The sequence below is a fragment of the Miniopterus schreibersii genome, assembly GCF_964146895.1.
Source record: "Miniopterus schreibersii genome assembly, chromosome: 2".
Classification (NCBI taxonomy): Eukaryota; Metazoa; Chordata; class Mammalia; order Chiroptera; family Miniopteridae; genus Miniopterus; species Miniopterus schreibersii.
Genome location: NC_138102.1, coordinates 102,105,290 through 102,119,974, shown reverse-complemented (window position 1 = coordinate 102,119,974; position 14,685 = coordinate 102,105,290). Strand labels below are relative to the sequence as shown.

Genomic DNA, 14,685 nt, shown 5'->3' with positions numbered 1-14,685 from the left:
TACAAGAAAATAAAATTACAGACCAATATCTCCCATTAGATTTCATAAACATGAAAATCATTAACAAAACATTAGCAAATTGGATCCAGCAACACATAAATCCCACTTGGTGCTGATGTAATAGTTACACTAAATGAATGGATGATTTCAGTTTAAGGTTCTTTCTAAAAGTCAGTTAACTATAAAAATAAAATGGACATATTCCTCTATATTCCTAAAGTAATAATAAATATAGAAGGAATATTTAAAATTAGTACAGCATATATCTCCTTAAATTTTCTCCCAACTTAAACTTTCCAAAAACTTACACTCATCAATAATGTGATTTTTCAAAACAAGCATATTCTCTTCCAACCTAATCAAACTATTTTCCCATGAGACAGGAATGAGTAGACAACAGGTATTATTTTCTTAGTAAGAATTTACTGCCCACACATTATATACCAGGGTACAAACTCAAATGACTGCAGCCCCTATCATAGAAGATGAGCACAACTTCCTCATTTTGGGTCCTATTGGGAGATTTACCCAGGCAGTGCTCCAGGGCAGACTGAGGGAAGAAGGGAATGGGAGGAAGCCAGGAAGCCAGGGAAGGGATCAATCACAGGCAAAATCCCAGAGGGCAGCTCCCCCAGATCCCCAGGGTACCCGTGACTGTGAATGTCTCTCAACCATAGCAAGGATAGCTGGGCTTTCATATTCTCTTCGCTTCCTGTCAGTCACAGGTGAAAGAAATTCCCAGAAACTCCCTTCTGCAGTAACCCAAGGGGAGTTCTCCAAAGAGCCAGAAGTGAAAGAAAGTTGCGGGGGGAGAGGCTGACAGTGTGCACCCAGTCCTAACCAGAACACCAAGGAGTCAGCTGCAGGCAATCGAGGGCATCGTGGAATGCAGGCGCAGAGCTGTCTGCTGTTTTGATTTTGTTTTCAAGAATAGTCAGAAACTATTTTTTTAAAAGTAAAATTTCCCATCTGTATAAATTGTGTGAGCCAAGAAAAGAGGTCTGTCTATAGATTGAATTTGGTCCAGGGGACACAGTTTGCAAACTCTTACACAGAGATATTTAGTATCCCAGCACAGGCACAAACAATTTTACTAAATACTGTTAGAGATCTTGACCACACAGAAAAGCTTAAAATTGTACAGACATAAAATTCCACACTCTTTTAAACTGTGTCAACAAGGACTAACTAGGGCAAATTGGGCTGAGGAATGAGAAGGAATATAATGCTATGACTAGATGCACTAGGAGACAGAGATGTGAGCACTGAGAGGAGTCAGACAAGACAGAACCTGACCTCCAGCCTGTGTTATAAGCAAAGGATAGGTCAGTGGATGGCTGAGGTTCATGGAGTGCCTCAACCACAGGTGGAACAGAGTGCTGAGCACTGTCTGGAGATGCTGCTAGGTATGCATAGCATCAACCTGTCAAGACAGAAGGACCCAGAAAACCACAAACACAGGTCAGATTCAGAATTCTGATGGGTTGGGGTAAGGGAGCTATGGTCTGAATATTTGTGGGCCCCTCCCTCCAACTCACATGTTGTAATTCAAATGTCCAATGTGATGGTTTTAGTAAGTGGGGCCTTTGGGAGGTGCTTAGTCATGAGGGTGTAGCCCTCCTCATGAATGGGACTCGTGTGTGTATGAGTTGAGGCACCAGACAGCTTGCTGGCACCATTCCTCCCTGTGAGGACACAGTGAGAGAACACTGGCCATTGAACCAGGAAGAAGGCCCTCACCAGAACATGACCATGCTGGCGCCTTGACCTTGGACTTAACCAGCCTCCAGAACTGTGAGAAAGACATTTCTGTTGTTTATAATCCACCCAGGCCATGGTATTTTGTTACAGCAGCCTTGAATGGACTAAGATGGGGGGCGTGCAAGGGGAGGTTGGGATGTGACCGCACTAAGGCAAATTCCTCCTGCTGAAGGATCCCGACGTGATGCTTACTATACAGGACTGGACACAGGACTAAGATACGGACGGACCCAGTTATGAAAATGGAGCAAAAGAGAAGGACTTGATCTCAGGAACAGAAAGAATCTCAATTACAAGATCTAGGGCAGATAGGCTTGTGGCCCTGACAACTTGATGCTGAGCCACCTGGTCACTGCAGGCGTCTTCAATGCCGCATAAGGACAGGTTTGGTCCTAGAAGTGGGCTAAGCCGAATATGGACTCAAGGGAGAGCACAGCAAATGAGGAGGAAGGAAGCGTGTGTGGGCAAGGAGCCAGTCAGGCTGGCTCAGCTCCCAGTCCGCTGTTACCCGCCATGAGAGGGAGAGAGGACAACAGAAATATGACTCTTCAAAATCTCGGCAGCATTCCCACCCCCAGGCCCAGACGACAGGGTAGCTCCAACTGAAACAAAGCCATCAAATCCTTTCTCATTCCAGTTCCCCAGGGACATCCCTCCACTTTCTCCATGTGCTCTGTCCTCCCGCTGAATAAAAGTCTATGACTGTTACATCCATTTACCAAGCTGGTATTTTTCCTGGACTGTGCTATACACAGTTCAGTAGATATGCTGTATAAAAGGAGTCTATGTGTAAAAAAATTCTGGAAAAAGCTAGATAAAAGATATATTTCTTCTATTCTGTGGGTCTTCTCAGAGTCTACAATATGAAGCATAAATAACTACCAGGAAATTTTAGTATACAGCAAATTAATTTGATCACAGAACACTTATTTTAGGGCATATTAATAACATTTCCAGAAATCATTCTTCAGTGTTTCCAAACTGCATATTTTTAAAGACATTGTCTTTATATTAATTCAAACATATTTCGTGACTGAACGTCAAACCTCACACAAGTTTTTACTGTGGTCAAAACACACAACATAAACTTTACCACCCTGATCCTTTTTCTATTATCCTTACCTAAGGATCTGTATGTATTTAAAGGGCGAGAAGGGGAGAGAGAAAAACATCAGCATGAGAGAGAGAACATCGATCAGTTGCGCCCTGTATGCACCCAGACCAGGGATCAAACCCTCAACCTAGGTATGTGCCCTGACCAGGAATGGAACCTGCAACCTTTCGGTGCACAGGATGACACTCCAACCAACTAAGCCATCCAGCCAGGGCCCATCTTAATCCTTTTTAAGTGTGTAGTCCAGTATTGTTAAATACATGTACACTGTTGTGCAATAGATCTCAAGAACTTTTTCATCTTGCAAACTGAAACTATGCCTACTGTACAACCCCCATTTCTCTTCCCCAAACCCTGGCAACCACCACTTTATTTTCTGTTTCTAACAATTTGACTACTTCAGATTCTTCATAAAACTGGAATCATATAGAATTTGTCTTTTTTGTGATCGGCTTATTTCACTTAGCATAATGCACTTAAGGTTTACCCACATTGTAGCATGTGACAGTGTGACAGGATTTACTTCTTTTATAAGGCTGAATACTATCCCATTTTATGTATATGCCACATTTTTCTTTATCCATTCATCTGTCAACGGACATTTAAGTTGCTTCCAACACTTGGTTAGTGTGTGTAGTGCAATAAACATGGGAGTGCCCACATTTCTTTGAAATCCTGTTTTCAATTCTTCTAGTTATATACCCAGAAGTAAAACTGCTCGATCACATGGTAACTTTATTAATTTTTTGAGGACCCTCCATATTGTTTTCCATTAACTGTGGCACCATTTTACATTCCCACCAGCAGTGCACAAGGGCTCCAATTTCTCCACATCCTCACCAAAACTTATTTCCTCTCTCCTTTCTTTATTGTGGCCATCCTAACTGGTGAGAAGTGGTATCTTACTGTGGTTTAATTTGCATTTCCCTGACAATTAGTGGTGCTGAGCATCTTTTCATGTACTTGCTGGCCATTTGTGCATCTTCTTTGGAGAAATGTTTGTTCAAGTCTTTGCCCATTTTGTAATTGAGTGATTTGATTTTTTTTGTGCAATAGGACTTCTTTATGTATTTTGGATATTAATGTCTTATCAGATATCTGGTTTTCAAATGTTTCCTCCCATTCTGCAAATACTCTGCAAATATTTTCTCCCATTCATGACTTTTCACTGTTTATTGTTTCCTTTGCTGTGCACAAGTTTTTCAGTTTGATGTAGTCTCATTTGTCTACTTTTGCTTTGTTGCTTGTATTTTTGGTGTCAAATTCAAGAAACTGTCAATTTCAATGTCATGAAGCTTGCCCCTATTTTTTTTTTCTAGAAGTTTTATAGTTATAGGTCTTATGCTTAGGTCTTTAATTGATTTAGACTTAAATTTTTGTATATACTATAAGGTAAGGGTCCAACTTCATTCTTTTGCATGCAGATATTCGGTTTTCCCAGCACCACTTGTTGAAGAGACTACCCTTTCCCTATTGTGTAGCCTTGGCACACTTGTTGAACATCATTTGACAACGTAAGTGAGGGTCTATTTCTGGGCTCTTTATTCTGTTCCATTGTTCTACATGTCTTTATGCTAGTACCACATTTTTGTTGTTGTTAATCCTCACTCAATGATATTTCTTTGATTTTTTTTTTTTTTTTGAGAGAGACAGACATCGATCTGAGAGAGATACATCAGTTGGTTGCTTCCTGACTGGGCCTGGGGATAGAACCTGCAACCCAGGTACGTGCCCTTGATAGGGAATTGAACCTGTGACCCTTTGGTGCTCAGGCTGATGCTCTAACCACTTAGCCACACTGTCCAGAGCAGTACCACACTGGTTTGATTCCTGTATCTTTGTAACATGTTTTTAAGTCAGGGGGTATGAGGCCCCCAGCTTTGTTTTTCTTTCTCAAGATTGTTTTGGCTATTCAGAGTCCTTTAAAATTTCCCATATAAATTTTGAATGTGGTGGTTTTTTTTAAATCCTCACCTGAGGATATTTTTTTCCATTGCTTTTCAGAGAGTGGAAGGGGGAGAGGAAGTGGGGGGGGAGAGACAGAGACACATCGATGTGAGAGAGGCACATGATTGTTGCCTCCCACACACACTCTGACCAGGGCCTCCGGGATCCAGCCTGCAACTTAGGTACGTGCCCTTGGCTCAAATCAAACCTGGAATCCTTTAGTCCATGGCTCTAAACATTGAGCCAAACTCCTTTTCAGATTTTTCATTGCGTACAAAACTGCAACTGATTTTTGTGTGTTGATTTTTGTATACTGCATCTTTTCTGAATTTATTAGTTCTAACAAGGTTTTGTTTAATATTTAGTGATTTCTATATATATAAGATCTTGCCACCTCTGAACTGAGATAATTTTACTTCTTTTCAGATTTGGAAGCCTTTTATTTCTTTTTCTTGACTAACTGCTCTGGCTATGTTGAATAAAAGTGACGAGAGTAGGCATCCTTGTCTTGTTCCTGATCTTACAGGAAAAGCCTTCTGTTTTTCACTGTTGAATATTATGTTGGTTGCAGGCTTTTCATATATGGTTTTCATTATACTGAGGTTACTTCTATTCCTAGTTTGTTGAATGTTTATTATCATCAAAGGGTGTTGAACTTTGTCAAATGCTTTTTCAACTAAAATGATGTGGTTTTTATCCTTCATCCAGACTGAAACATTTTTAAGTCAAACTGATTTTTCTTTAATAAGAACTATGATCTGTATATTCAACACAATCTTATTCTGAGACGAGAATCTACAGACTTTTAGGGATGATAGGGATCTTAGAAATCAACTAATCTAACTGAGACAGAAAAAGACTTCTCCACTATCACACCACAAGTTATTGAAGGGTAGATGCTCCATCCTAGTGGAAAATACCTAATTTCTGTATTGGTGCCTTCCCATGAATTCATAAATAATTTATTCTATAATACAAGAAATACTCTAAAACCTGTCTGAAAATGTGTGGGTGGGAGTGTGTGTATACATACTAAATATGTTCATCAAAGGACCAAAACAGTGAAAAAAAATGGGAACAATCTGAATTGTTAGATTTAGAGGATTGGTAGATTTAGACAGGTATGATCATACAAAAAACACTATGTAGCACCTTCTTAACACTGATATTAAAGTATATTTTCATTGACATGGTTGTAATTCAGTAAGTGAAAAAAGTTACAAAACTGTATATAAAAAGTTTGATTCCATTTCAAAAATTATGTGTGTAAATACATATGCACTTAAAATATCTAGGATTTATACAAAAATGTAAACATTGTTTTCATGAATAATAATTCTTAAGTGATTTATCCTTGGCTATATTTTCTAATTTCTGTACAAAGAACATATATTCCCTATGTAATTTAATGAAAGATTAATGTTAAATAATATATAAAATCTCATGCATATCTTCAAAACAAACAGCTTGACTCTGTAGATAATTCCTAATTATTCATGTATGGTTACTTGTCATGCTATGTGAAGACCAGCTTATGCTCACAGATGGACCTTCCTCCAGCTAGCCAATAAAGTTTGAGTTACATTCCTTTTAGCTACATTTAGTTCTTGACTCTATCTTCCTTAATCAACAGTCTTAGACACTTTCTACATTTTCAGGATTAATCTAATACATCAGCCCCCATACCTCTAGTAAAACTTATTTGAGGTGCTCCAATCATCTGAAGGGAATACTGAGCAATCTGTTGATTACCTGTGTCCACTACCAAAGCACTTCCCTTCCCAATAAAGTTTGTGTCCAAAAAACAAAAATATAATTATTTTAAAATCTTAAGTTCTTTCCCTTCCCCCCTTCATGAACATTTCAGTTCAGCCTTTAGTAGGGCCATAAAAGACAGACATCTGTATAGACAGGGGAGTGGAGAAGCCCAAGCAGAGTAAGCAACACATCTCGCCTGTAAATCCATCTGGTCCAGGACTTTTGTTTGCTGAGAGTATTTTTATTATGGCTTCAATTTCATTAGTTGTTATCAGCCTATTCAGGTTTTTTGCCTCTTCTTGATTCAGCTTTGGAAGGTTGTACGCTTCTAGGAATTTGTCCATTTCACTCATGTTGTCCAATTTGTTGCTCATAGTATTTTCTTACAATCCTTTGTATTTCTGTTGGGTCAGTTGTTATATCGCCTCTTTCATTTTTTTCTTTCTTTCTTTTTTTTTTTTTTTAAATATATCTTTACTGATTTCAGAGAGAGGAAAGGAGAGGAAGAAAGAGAGAAAGATAGAAACATCAATGATGAGTCATTGATCGGCTGCCTCCTGCACGCCCCCGACTGGGGATTGAGCCTGCAACCCGGGCATGTGCCCTGACTGGGAATCGAACCCCAATCACCTGGATCCTAGGTCGATGCTCAACCACTGAGCCACGCCCGGCCGGGCACACCTCTTTCATTTCTGACTTTATTTATTTGGGTCCTCTCTCTTTGTTTCTTAGTGAGTCTGGCTGAAGGTGCATCAATCTTATTTATCTTTTCAAAGAACCAGGTCTTGGTTTCATCGATTTTTTTGTATTGTTTTTTTAGTCTCTATGTCATTAACTTCTGCTCTGATCTTTATTATTTCCTTCCTTCTACTTCCTCGAGGCTTTTCTTCCTGTTCTCGTTCTAGTTCTTTTAGTTGATGTGTTAAATGGTTCATTAGAGCTTTTTCTTGTTTCTTGAGATAGGTCTGTAATGCTATGAATTTTAAGCAACACATCTACATGAGAGAGAATTGTGCATGTATATATGTGAGTGGGGTAAGACTGGTTACCTACAGGAGCACTGACTAAATACCAAGTAAGCAAATATATTAGGATAATGGGAGCCAATTTTTACTGTCAGAAGGGAATTACAAATATTAAAAAGGAAAGAAGTAGAACGAACCCTATAGTGTTGGCTGAAATTGGAAATAATCACTGTGAAATCATAGTTTTTCAATACCGAGAGACAGATCAATGGATAAGTTTAAGTACAAGTGTTTATGGGTATGGATACATGTATATATATATATATGTATATACACATCCACACCTATTCTCTACCTCTGTTCACTAAGAGGGCTCAGGGACTGGGACATCCCAACTGCAATGAGCATCCCTGTACCAAGGTCCTGGTACCCAAACATCATTCCCTCCGTAAAAGGAAACAGGGCTCCTTGGAGAAATGGTGGGTATCAGGGCGGGGGCAAGGAAAAGTACAAGATGAGCCTGGAAAATCTTGTCCTAGAAAGTAAAGGAGTGCATAAGAATGATGGGTCATGTCAAAAAGACACAGGAGTCAGCTTGAAGGAGCTCCTACTAGCCAAATCGGAGATAATTTGAACATGAAAATAAATAAATATGGTAATGGATCATAACCCACCGAAAAAAAATAGGAATCTTTGAGTCCACAATGGAGATATTTAGAATTTCAAAATACTGCCACACAAAATACAAATTACAAATGGGGAAAAGTATAGATTATAGTGGAGAATTCTGGGAGACATCACTGTAATCAAGTGTTCAACGATAACAGCATCAGTAATGGAGTGTAAAGAAAACAGTTAACACAGCAGCAGCCCTCACACAATCCTTGGAAAGAAAGGCCTGCATGCAAAGATGGTCCACCATTAACTACTGGGAACTTAGATTTAGAGAGTAAATTTGTTCCCTAAATGAGAAGGGTGTCTCAATGTGCCAAAATTGTTTGGACAAACAATATGGCTTGTGCAAACACCAGAGGGGTTAAGCGTGTCTTCAGTGTGAATCCACTGGGACAAAACTCTTGGGAGCTTGCCTAGCTTTCCTTGCTGACTGTGCTTTGCCACCTTTCCCTGTAATAAATCTTAGCTGTGAACATGACTGTGTATGCTGAGTCCTGTGAGTCCTTCCAGTTACTACCAAATCCACAGTGGTCTTGGGGAAACCCGACACAAGACAAATCAAAACTGTGTGCCCCTCAATAGGATAAAATGAAAAGAACACAGTATCACTTCTGTAAGATTCATGTCCCAAATACACAATCCGAACCTAATTTTAGAAAACATGAGATGAACCCAAAGAGGGCATCCTATGTAATTACTAATCTGTAATTTTGAAAAGCACCAAGATTATTAAAGTCAAGAAAAGACTAAGGAACATTTCCAAACGTGAAAGACCAAAGAGACACGAATACTAAATGCAATGTGTGATTCTGGACTGGATCCTCTTTCCTCTCAAGGACATTACTGGGACAGCTGGTGATACTAAAGTCAGGTCTAAGATAACAGTAACATGTCAGTGTTCCTTTCCTGACGTGGATGGAGATGGCACGGAGGAAAACCTTCCTAGCGGTAGGAAATCATGACATCACACCAGGACTTACTTTCAAATGGTTTAGGGTATAAAGGCATTCTTGCTATTGCTCCTGCAAGTTTTCTCTGAGTCTGAGATTGTTTCAAAACGCAAAGTAAAATACCGGTAGCTCCACTCCTTGGTACCATGCTCCATCTTTACAATGACATATTAAGAAAAGGTATAAAAGCCTGTGCAGGAATTGCAGAAACAAGGGTGGGGCTGAAAAAGGCCCTTTTTCCTTCACCAAGAAAAAAGTTTACATAATCAAGAAAGCTTCCAAGCCAAGTACTTTAACTGTACTGGTTCATGATTATTAAACAATCATCAAGTGCAGGAAAAAAATCACTGAGGTTAGAGTTGACTATCATTTATCTAGTAAATTACTTAATGAGTCTTAACTGTTAATAATAAAATTAAGAATTTTTATTCAGTGTAAATTTTCATAGATCACTTTCAGCTAGAAAAACCCATCTACAGCATCCACAGTCAAAGAACCACTAAAAACTCCCAAACACTCAATTACCGTTTGTGCGCCTCCTGTTTGCTGCGGCATTCTTCACAGTAGTATTTGTATTCACTGCATAGAGTCTCTGTGTTGCTAAAACCCCTGTATAAAGCCAAAATAAATTTATTTTGTCTACACCAGAAAATCATGTGTTCATTTAGAAATACTCTAAAGATATTCATTAAGTTTCTCAATGAATAAAACTCTACACTTACCTTAAACAGTGAGTAATTGATGTATTTTGTTCCACATCAACAGAAAGGTCTAAAAAATCTTCATCTTTGCTGCTTATCTGTAAAAACAGGGAATTACCTGTGATATTTTCAAATATCAATAAACCAGTTTCAAATGACATAATTAAATGCATTCTAATATTAGTAGGAAGCATATGAAAAATTCTTTTTGCCCAAGTTCAAAAGAAAACGACTTGATTTGGATTATTCAGAAGAACACTGAGTAAGTAACTCTCATTATCTGCACAGGCAAAAACTGAAGCACACCTGCGACTGATTCTCTCACTGGCAAAGGCTAGTATGATGCGAAATGCTATTGCTTCCGAAGTCTTGGTGTTATTGTAAAGCATGAAGCAAGCTGTACCATCTGTGCCAATTCTTAAAAACATAAGCAGGCCAAGACTGAATGAGAATGCTTGGCAAAGGACATGACGTGTGTATTGTTTTGTCACTTAAGAAAATAATTTAGCCAAAATGCCAAATCCCAATCTTCACTTATAACCTTTTATTTCTAAAAAAAAAAAAAATCTAATAAAAAATTCTGTTTGACTTATGGGCAAATCACTTTATAAAAAAATGGTTATTACTTATTCATTTGAATTGGATTAGACCAGAACTTTAGACATCAATTTTCCTTGCTATTTCCTCTTCAGTGACTCCATGTCCAAGGAGGCCAGGCACTAGGAGAAAAGTCTAAGTTCCACTGTGCCTCTCCCTCACAATGACTATACAGCCAATACAGGAAATGCTTTCCTGTTTCAATACTGCATTGTTGTTATAAGTTGTCATTAGCTTGTGACATTATGTAACTATATATATTAGAGACTTGTGCAAGTATGAGTGAACAGGAATATGTGTATACACTGCACGGTAACTCATCTGGGTCTTGATTCAGTGAAAAAGGGGGAAAAGGACAAGTAACAGAGGAAAGGGATCATGATGTGTGTAAGGAAAACGAATTAGCCCAGTGTAGGAAAGTGGGTAGGGTGGCAAGAAATAGTATGGGAGAGGCAGGCTAACGCCAGATCAGGCAGGGCTTTATATCAGATCAGCTTTATATCAGATCAGTGTGGGGTTTCTCAAAATGAAGTCTGTAGTTCTCAGACACTGCCTCACGGGTCTTCATCTTAAATTTTTATTTTTATGATAACATAAAAAATTTTACATCAGGATGCTCTGGATCCTCTGGATGTATTTGAGTTACTATGTTTGTGTTTACAATTGTGTTGGTGCCAGGTGATCACCAAGTGGGGCAGTTTTTAATTTTTAAGTGTTTGTAAACATGTCTGGTTATTGTTGGGCTGCTATGTCCCACTGTGAGGTCACACCCGGTACCTGGGAGATACAGGTCTAAAACTAAGTGAACAAGTCTAACTGGGGAATCCTCAGCACAGGTGGTAATGAAGATGGAACATGACCCTCCCAATACAGAGTAAAAGGCAACCCAAAATGAAACTCTGGAGGATACCTACCTTAAAAGGATAAATGAAAGAAGAAAAGCCAAGTAATGAGACCAAGAAGGAAGCATCACAAAACAGAGAAGACCACCTGAAGAGGGTGTTGTTACAGAAACCAGCCTCCTACCAACCAGGAGAGTAATAACTGCATTACTAAAATCTGCCACACAAGCACTGTCTTCTCCAGGAATCCCATCCCAAACCTTCCCAAACACTTCCCACTCCTACCTGGATTAGGTCTACTGTTCTCTGGCTCCATGGCATCTTGTGCTTCCCTACACACTGTACTGGAACTGCCTGACTAGTTGTTGAGCAGATATCACTACTCTGTGAGCAGCTTGTAACCAGAAATCAAGTCTTAATCACCTTCCCCCAACCTCTACCCATCTCTTACTTAGCATAGCCAGTATTTAAATATTTGTGCAAAACAAAATGAAGTTTAGTACTAATGAAGATCCATCCCCTGAATCTGCAAAACGATAGCTTAGATTATGAAAAAATATTCTCAGTTCATATCCTTAGTTTGTGGGAAACTATCTGTAAATATATATTATAAGCCACAGGAGGTCCTAGTGAAGAATGGGTGGACATATCACTATCTACACATTACAAATCAAATTAACAAATATTTAGCACTAACAAGGATGGCTGATATAACTTTCTCCGCATCCCCCAACATCCCCAGTCTACAAAATAAACTTCAAAGTCCTAAGCAAAGCATCCCAAAGGCCTTCATTCAGAATCCCTAATCTATCTTGCCATTTACTGCATTTCTCAATATACTAAGCAAATTCAACTATTTTCTATTTCATTGAAGAAGGTTGAATTATACATATCTTCTAACACAGACCAAGAGGATAAAGGGGGGATAAATGGTGATGGAAAGAGACTTGACTTAGGGTGGTGAATGCACAATACAATATACAGATGATGTATTACAGAATCGTACACCTAAAACACATATAATTTTATTAACCAATGTCACCCCAATTAATTCAATAAAAAATTGAAGTTGATTAGATTAAGATGAGCACTGAGCCCAGTCCCTAACAAACACTGACCAGTCAAAGCCATTACTGCAATTAATTGATGGTGACAGCAATGAACAAAGCACACACCAAAGATATCCTTACTTGAACCCAAAAGCACCTTCACAGACTGTTAATGTATATAAGCACTCAGTCATACATTTCACTTGATCTGAAAGAAGCTCACCAATAAAAATTTATTTAGAAGAAGAAATTTTATTTATTTACTACTATTGTGTCCTTCATTAATTAAAATCACAGTATTGACAATGATCGTTCTGCAAGCGCCAAGTTATAGTTAAAAAGATCAATCCATACACACTCAAGAAATCACTCATTGGTGTGGGTTATGATTTTTTTTCATCAAACAAATGGTGTTGGAACAACCTGACATCCACATGCCAAAAAAAATCTAGACACTGACTTTGCACCTTCCACAAAAATTACCTCAAAATGAATTATAAAATGAAAACTATAAAACTCCTAAAAGATTAACATAGGAGAAAATCTAGATGACCTTGGGTTTGGCGAAAACTTTTTAGATACACCACCAAAAGCCTTTCAAAAACACCAGCATTTCCATGAAAGAAAAAAGTTGGACTTTACTAATATTAAAATATTAAAATTGAAACATTAAAAAAAACTTCTAATCTGCCAAAGATACTGTTAAGAGAATGAGAAGGCAGACCGCAGACTGGGAGAAAATATTTGCAAAAGATACCTAATAAAGGAGTGGTATCCAAAATATACAAAGAACTCTTAAAACTCAACAACAGGAAAAGAACCCGCTTTTAAAAATGGAAGAAGGACCTGTACAGAGATACCTCACCACAGAAGATATATACAGATAGCAAGCACATGAAAAGATGCTCTGCATCAGCCATTGGGGGCCTTGGAATGTATCCCTGCAGATATCCGCAAGTGGGTTTTTTCCCCTCTCCAAGTGTATACAGTATGCTTTAGTTTTTATTCCAACCATAAACAATAAATGGGACTGTAGAAAAGGAAAAACAAAATAATATACCTAATACATGGTACCTAATAATAACTAATACATGATTTCCAGACAAGGGTCTGAACTGAAACAAGCTCAAACTGCAGTAAGTAGTTTTCTGTCACCGCAGGTGTTCACATAAGCAGCATTATGAAAATGTGCAGCAAGATTCTTTTCAACTGACAAGTCTATCTTTAACATTTATCCTGCACCTAAGAAAAACAGTTTCCAAGTTCATCTCTCATACTTTTCCTCAAAGAACTTTTATGATAATTAATTAAATTTTTTTCTATACAAAATGTTACAATATACTTACAGTTTCACAAGTAAGACATCTGGTTTCATTAGTTAATGTTCCCTGAAAAATCTCATGAACCCAGGTTGGGTCTGGTGTGCTGTTGTTATTCTCACTGTCAACGTTACCATTCGGGAGACGGCCATTCTGTTTTTCCTGCTTTCTCTCTTCTTGTAAAATGTCAGCAATTGTATTTAATAGGTAATTTAAGAACTCATGGGCATCTTGCTGCATGTAGTTGTCAAAAAGCTCTAAAAATAAACATATATTAGAGAATTACTTCAGAATTAATAACTTCATTAAAAAGCTAAATTTAAAATAGAATATCTAGTAGTCTATCAGAACTAAGTAAAAATGTTTGGTAGTGTTAGAAATTTACAAGAAATAAATATCTTTCACATCTAAAAATTATGACTAAATTTGAGGAAATAAAGTTAAGATGAATGAGAATCTTTTAAAAAAAAAATAGTAATACTAACTGATCCATGAGGAAAGAGCAAAACCTTGCCTCATACATTTTACATAATGTGCTGGGAAGACAAGAAACAATGGCTTTTATTAGCTCATCTAAGCTATTATCCCACAAATATTACAACATAGCAAGTTTTTAAGAAGGTGGACAACCTCTGCCGCTGCCAAGCCAAACACGTAAGAACCACACAGAAAGTATGTCAAAATTATAAATGACTGGGCCATACATCCCAGAGATTCCGATTTACTAAGTAAGTCAGAGGTGAGGCCTGCAACCTGGACCTCCCAAAGCTCCTCCAGGTGACTCGGATGTTTACTGAGGTGTAAGAAATAATAGTATCAGGAATTATCTATTTAATCCAGATAATCTCTAAGGACCCTTCCATATGTCAGATTTTATAACTCCAGGAAATATTCCCTGTAGTTATACAAATGAATAATTATAATGGAAATACTGACAGCTGTGACAATAAATGTTTTACCCAGTGCTTGACGTTATACAACCCTAAAATTGAAGAATAAGGACTTAA

At 38.0% G+C, this 14,685-nt stretch overlaps 1 protein-coding gene across 2 annotated transcripts in view; it reads right to left on the bottom strand.

The window, feature by feature from the left end:
• The window catches only part of USP12 (ubiquitin specific peptidase 12), an 85,719-nt gene that overhangs the window by 13,382 nt on the left and 57,652 nt on the right, over nucleotides 1–14,685 (bottom strand). For both annotated transcript variants that reach the window (XM_081125808.1, XM_081125807.1), the window contains 3 exons: nucleotides 13,706–13,935; nucleotides 9,893–9,969; nucleotides 9,696–9,779 (listed from right to left, as the gene is read on the bottom strand). In XM_081125808.1, the coding sequence (XP_080981934.1) occupies nucleotides 9,696–9,779; nucleotides 9,893–9,969; nucleotides 13,706–13,935 (391 nt within the window). The remainder of the gene's footprint in view (nucleotides 1–9,695; nucleotides 9,780–9,892; nucleotides 9,970–13,705; nucleotides 13,936–14,685) is intronic.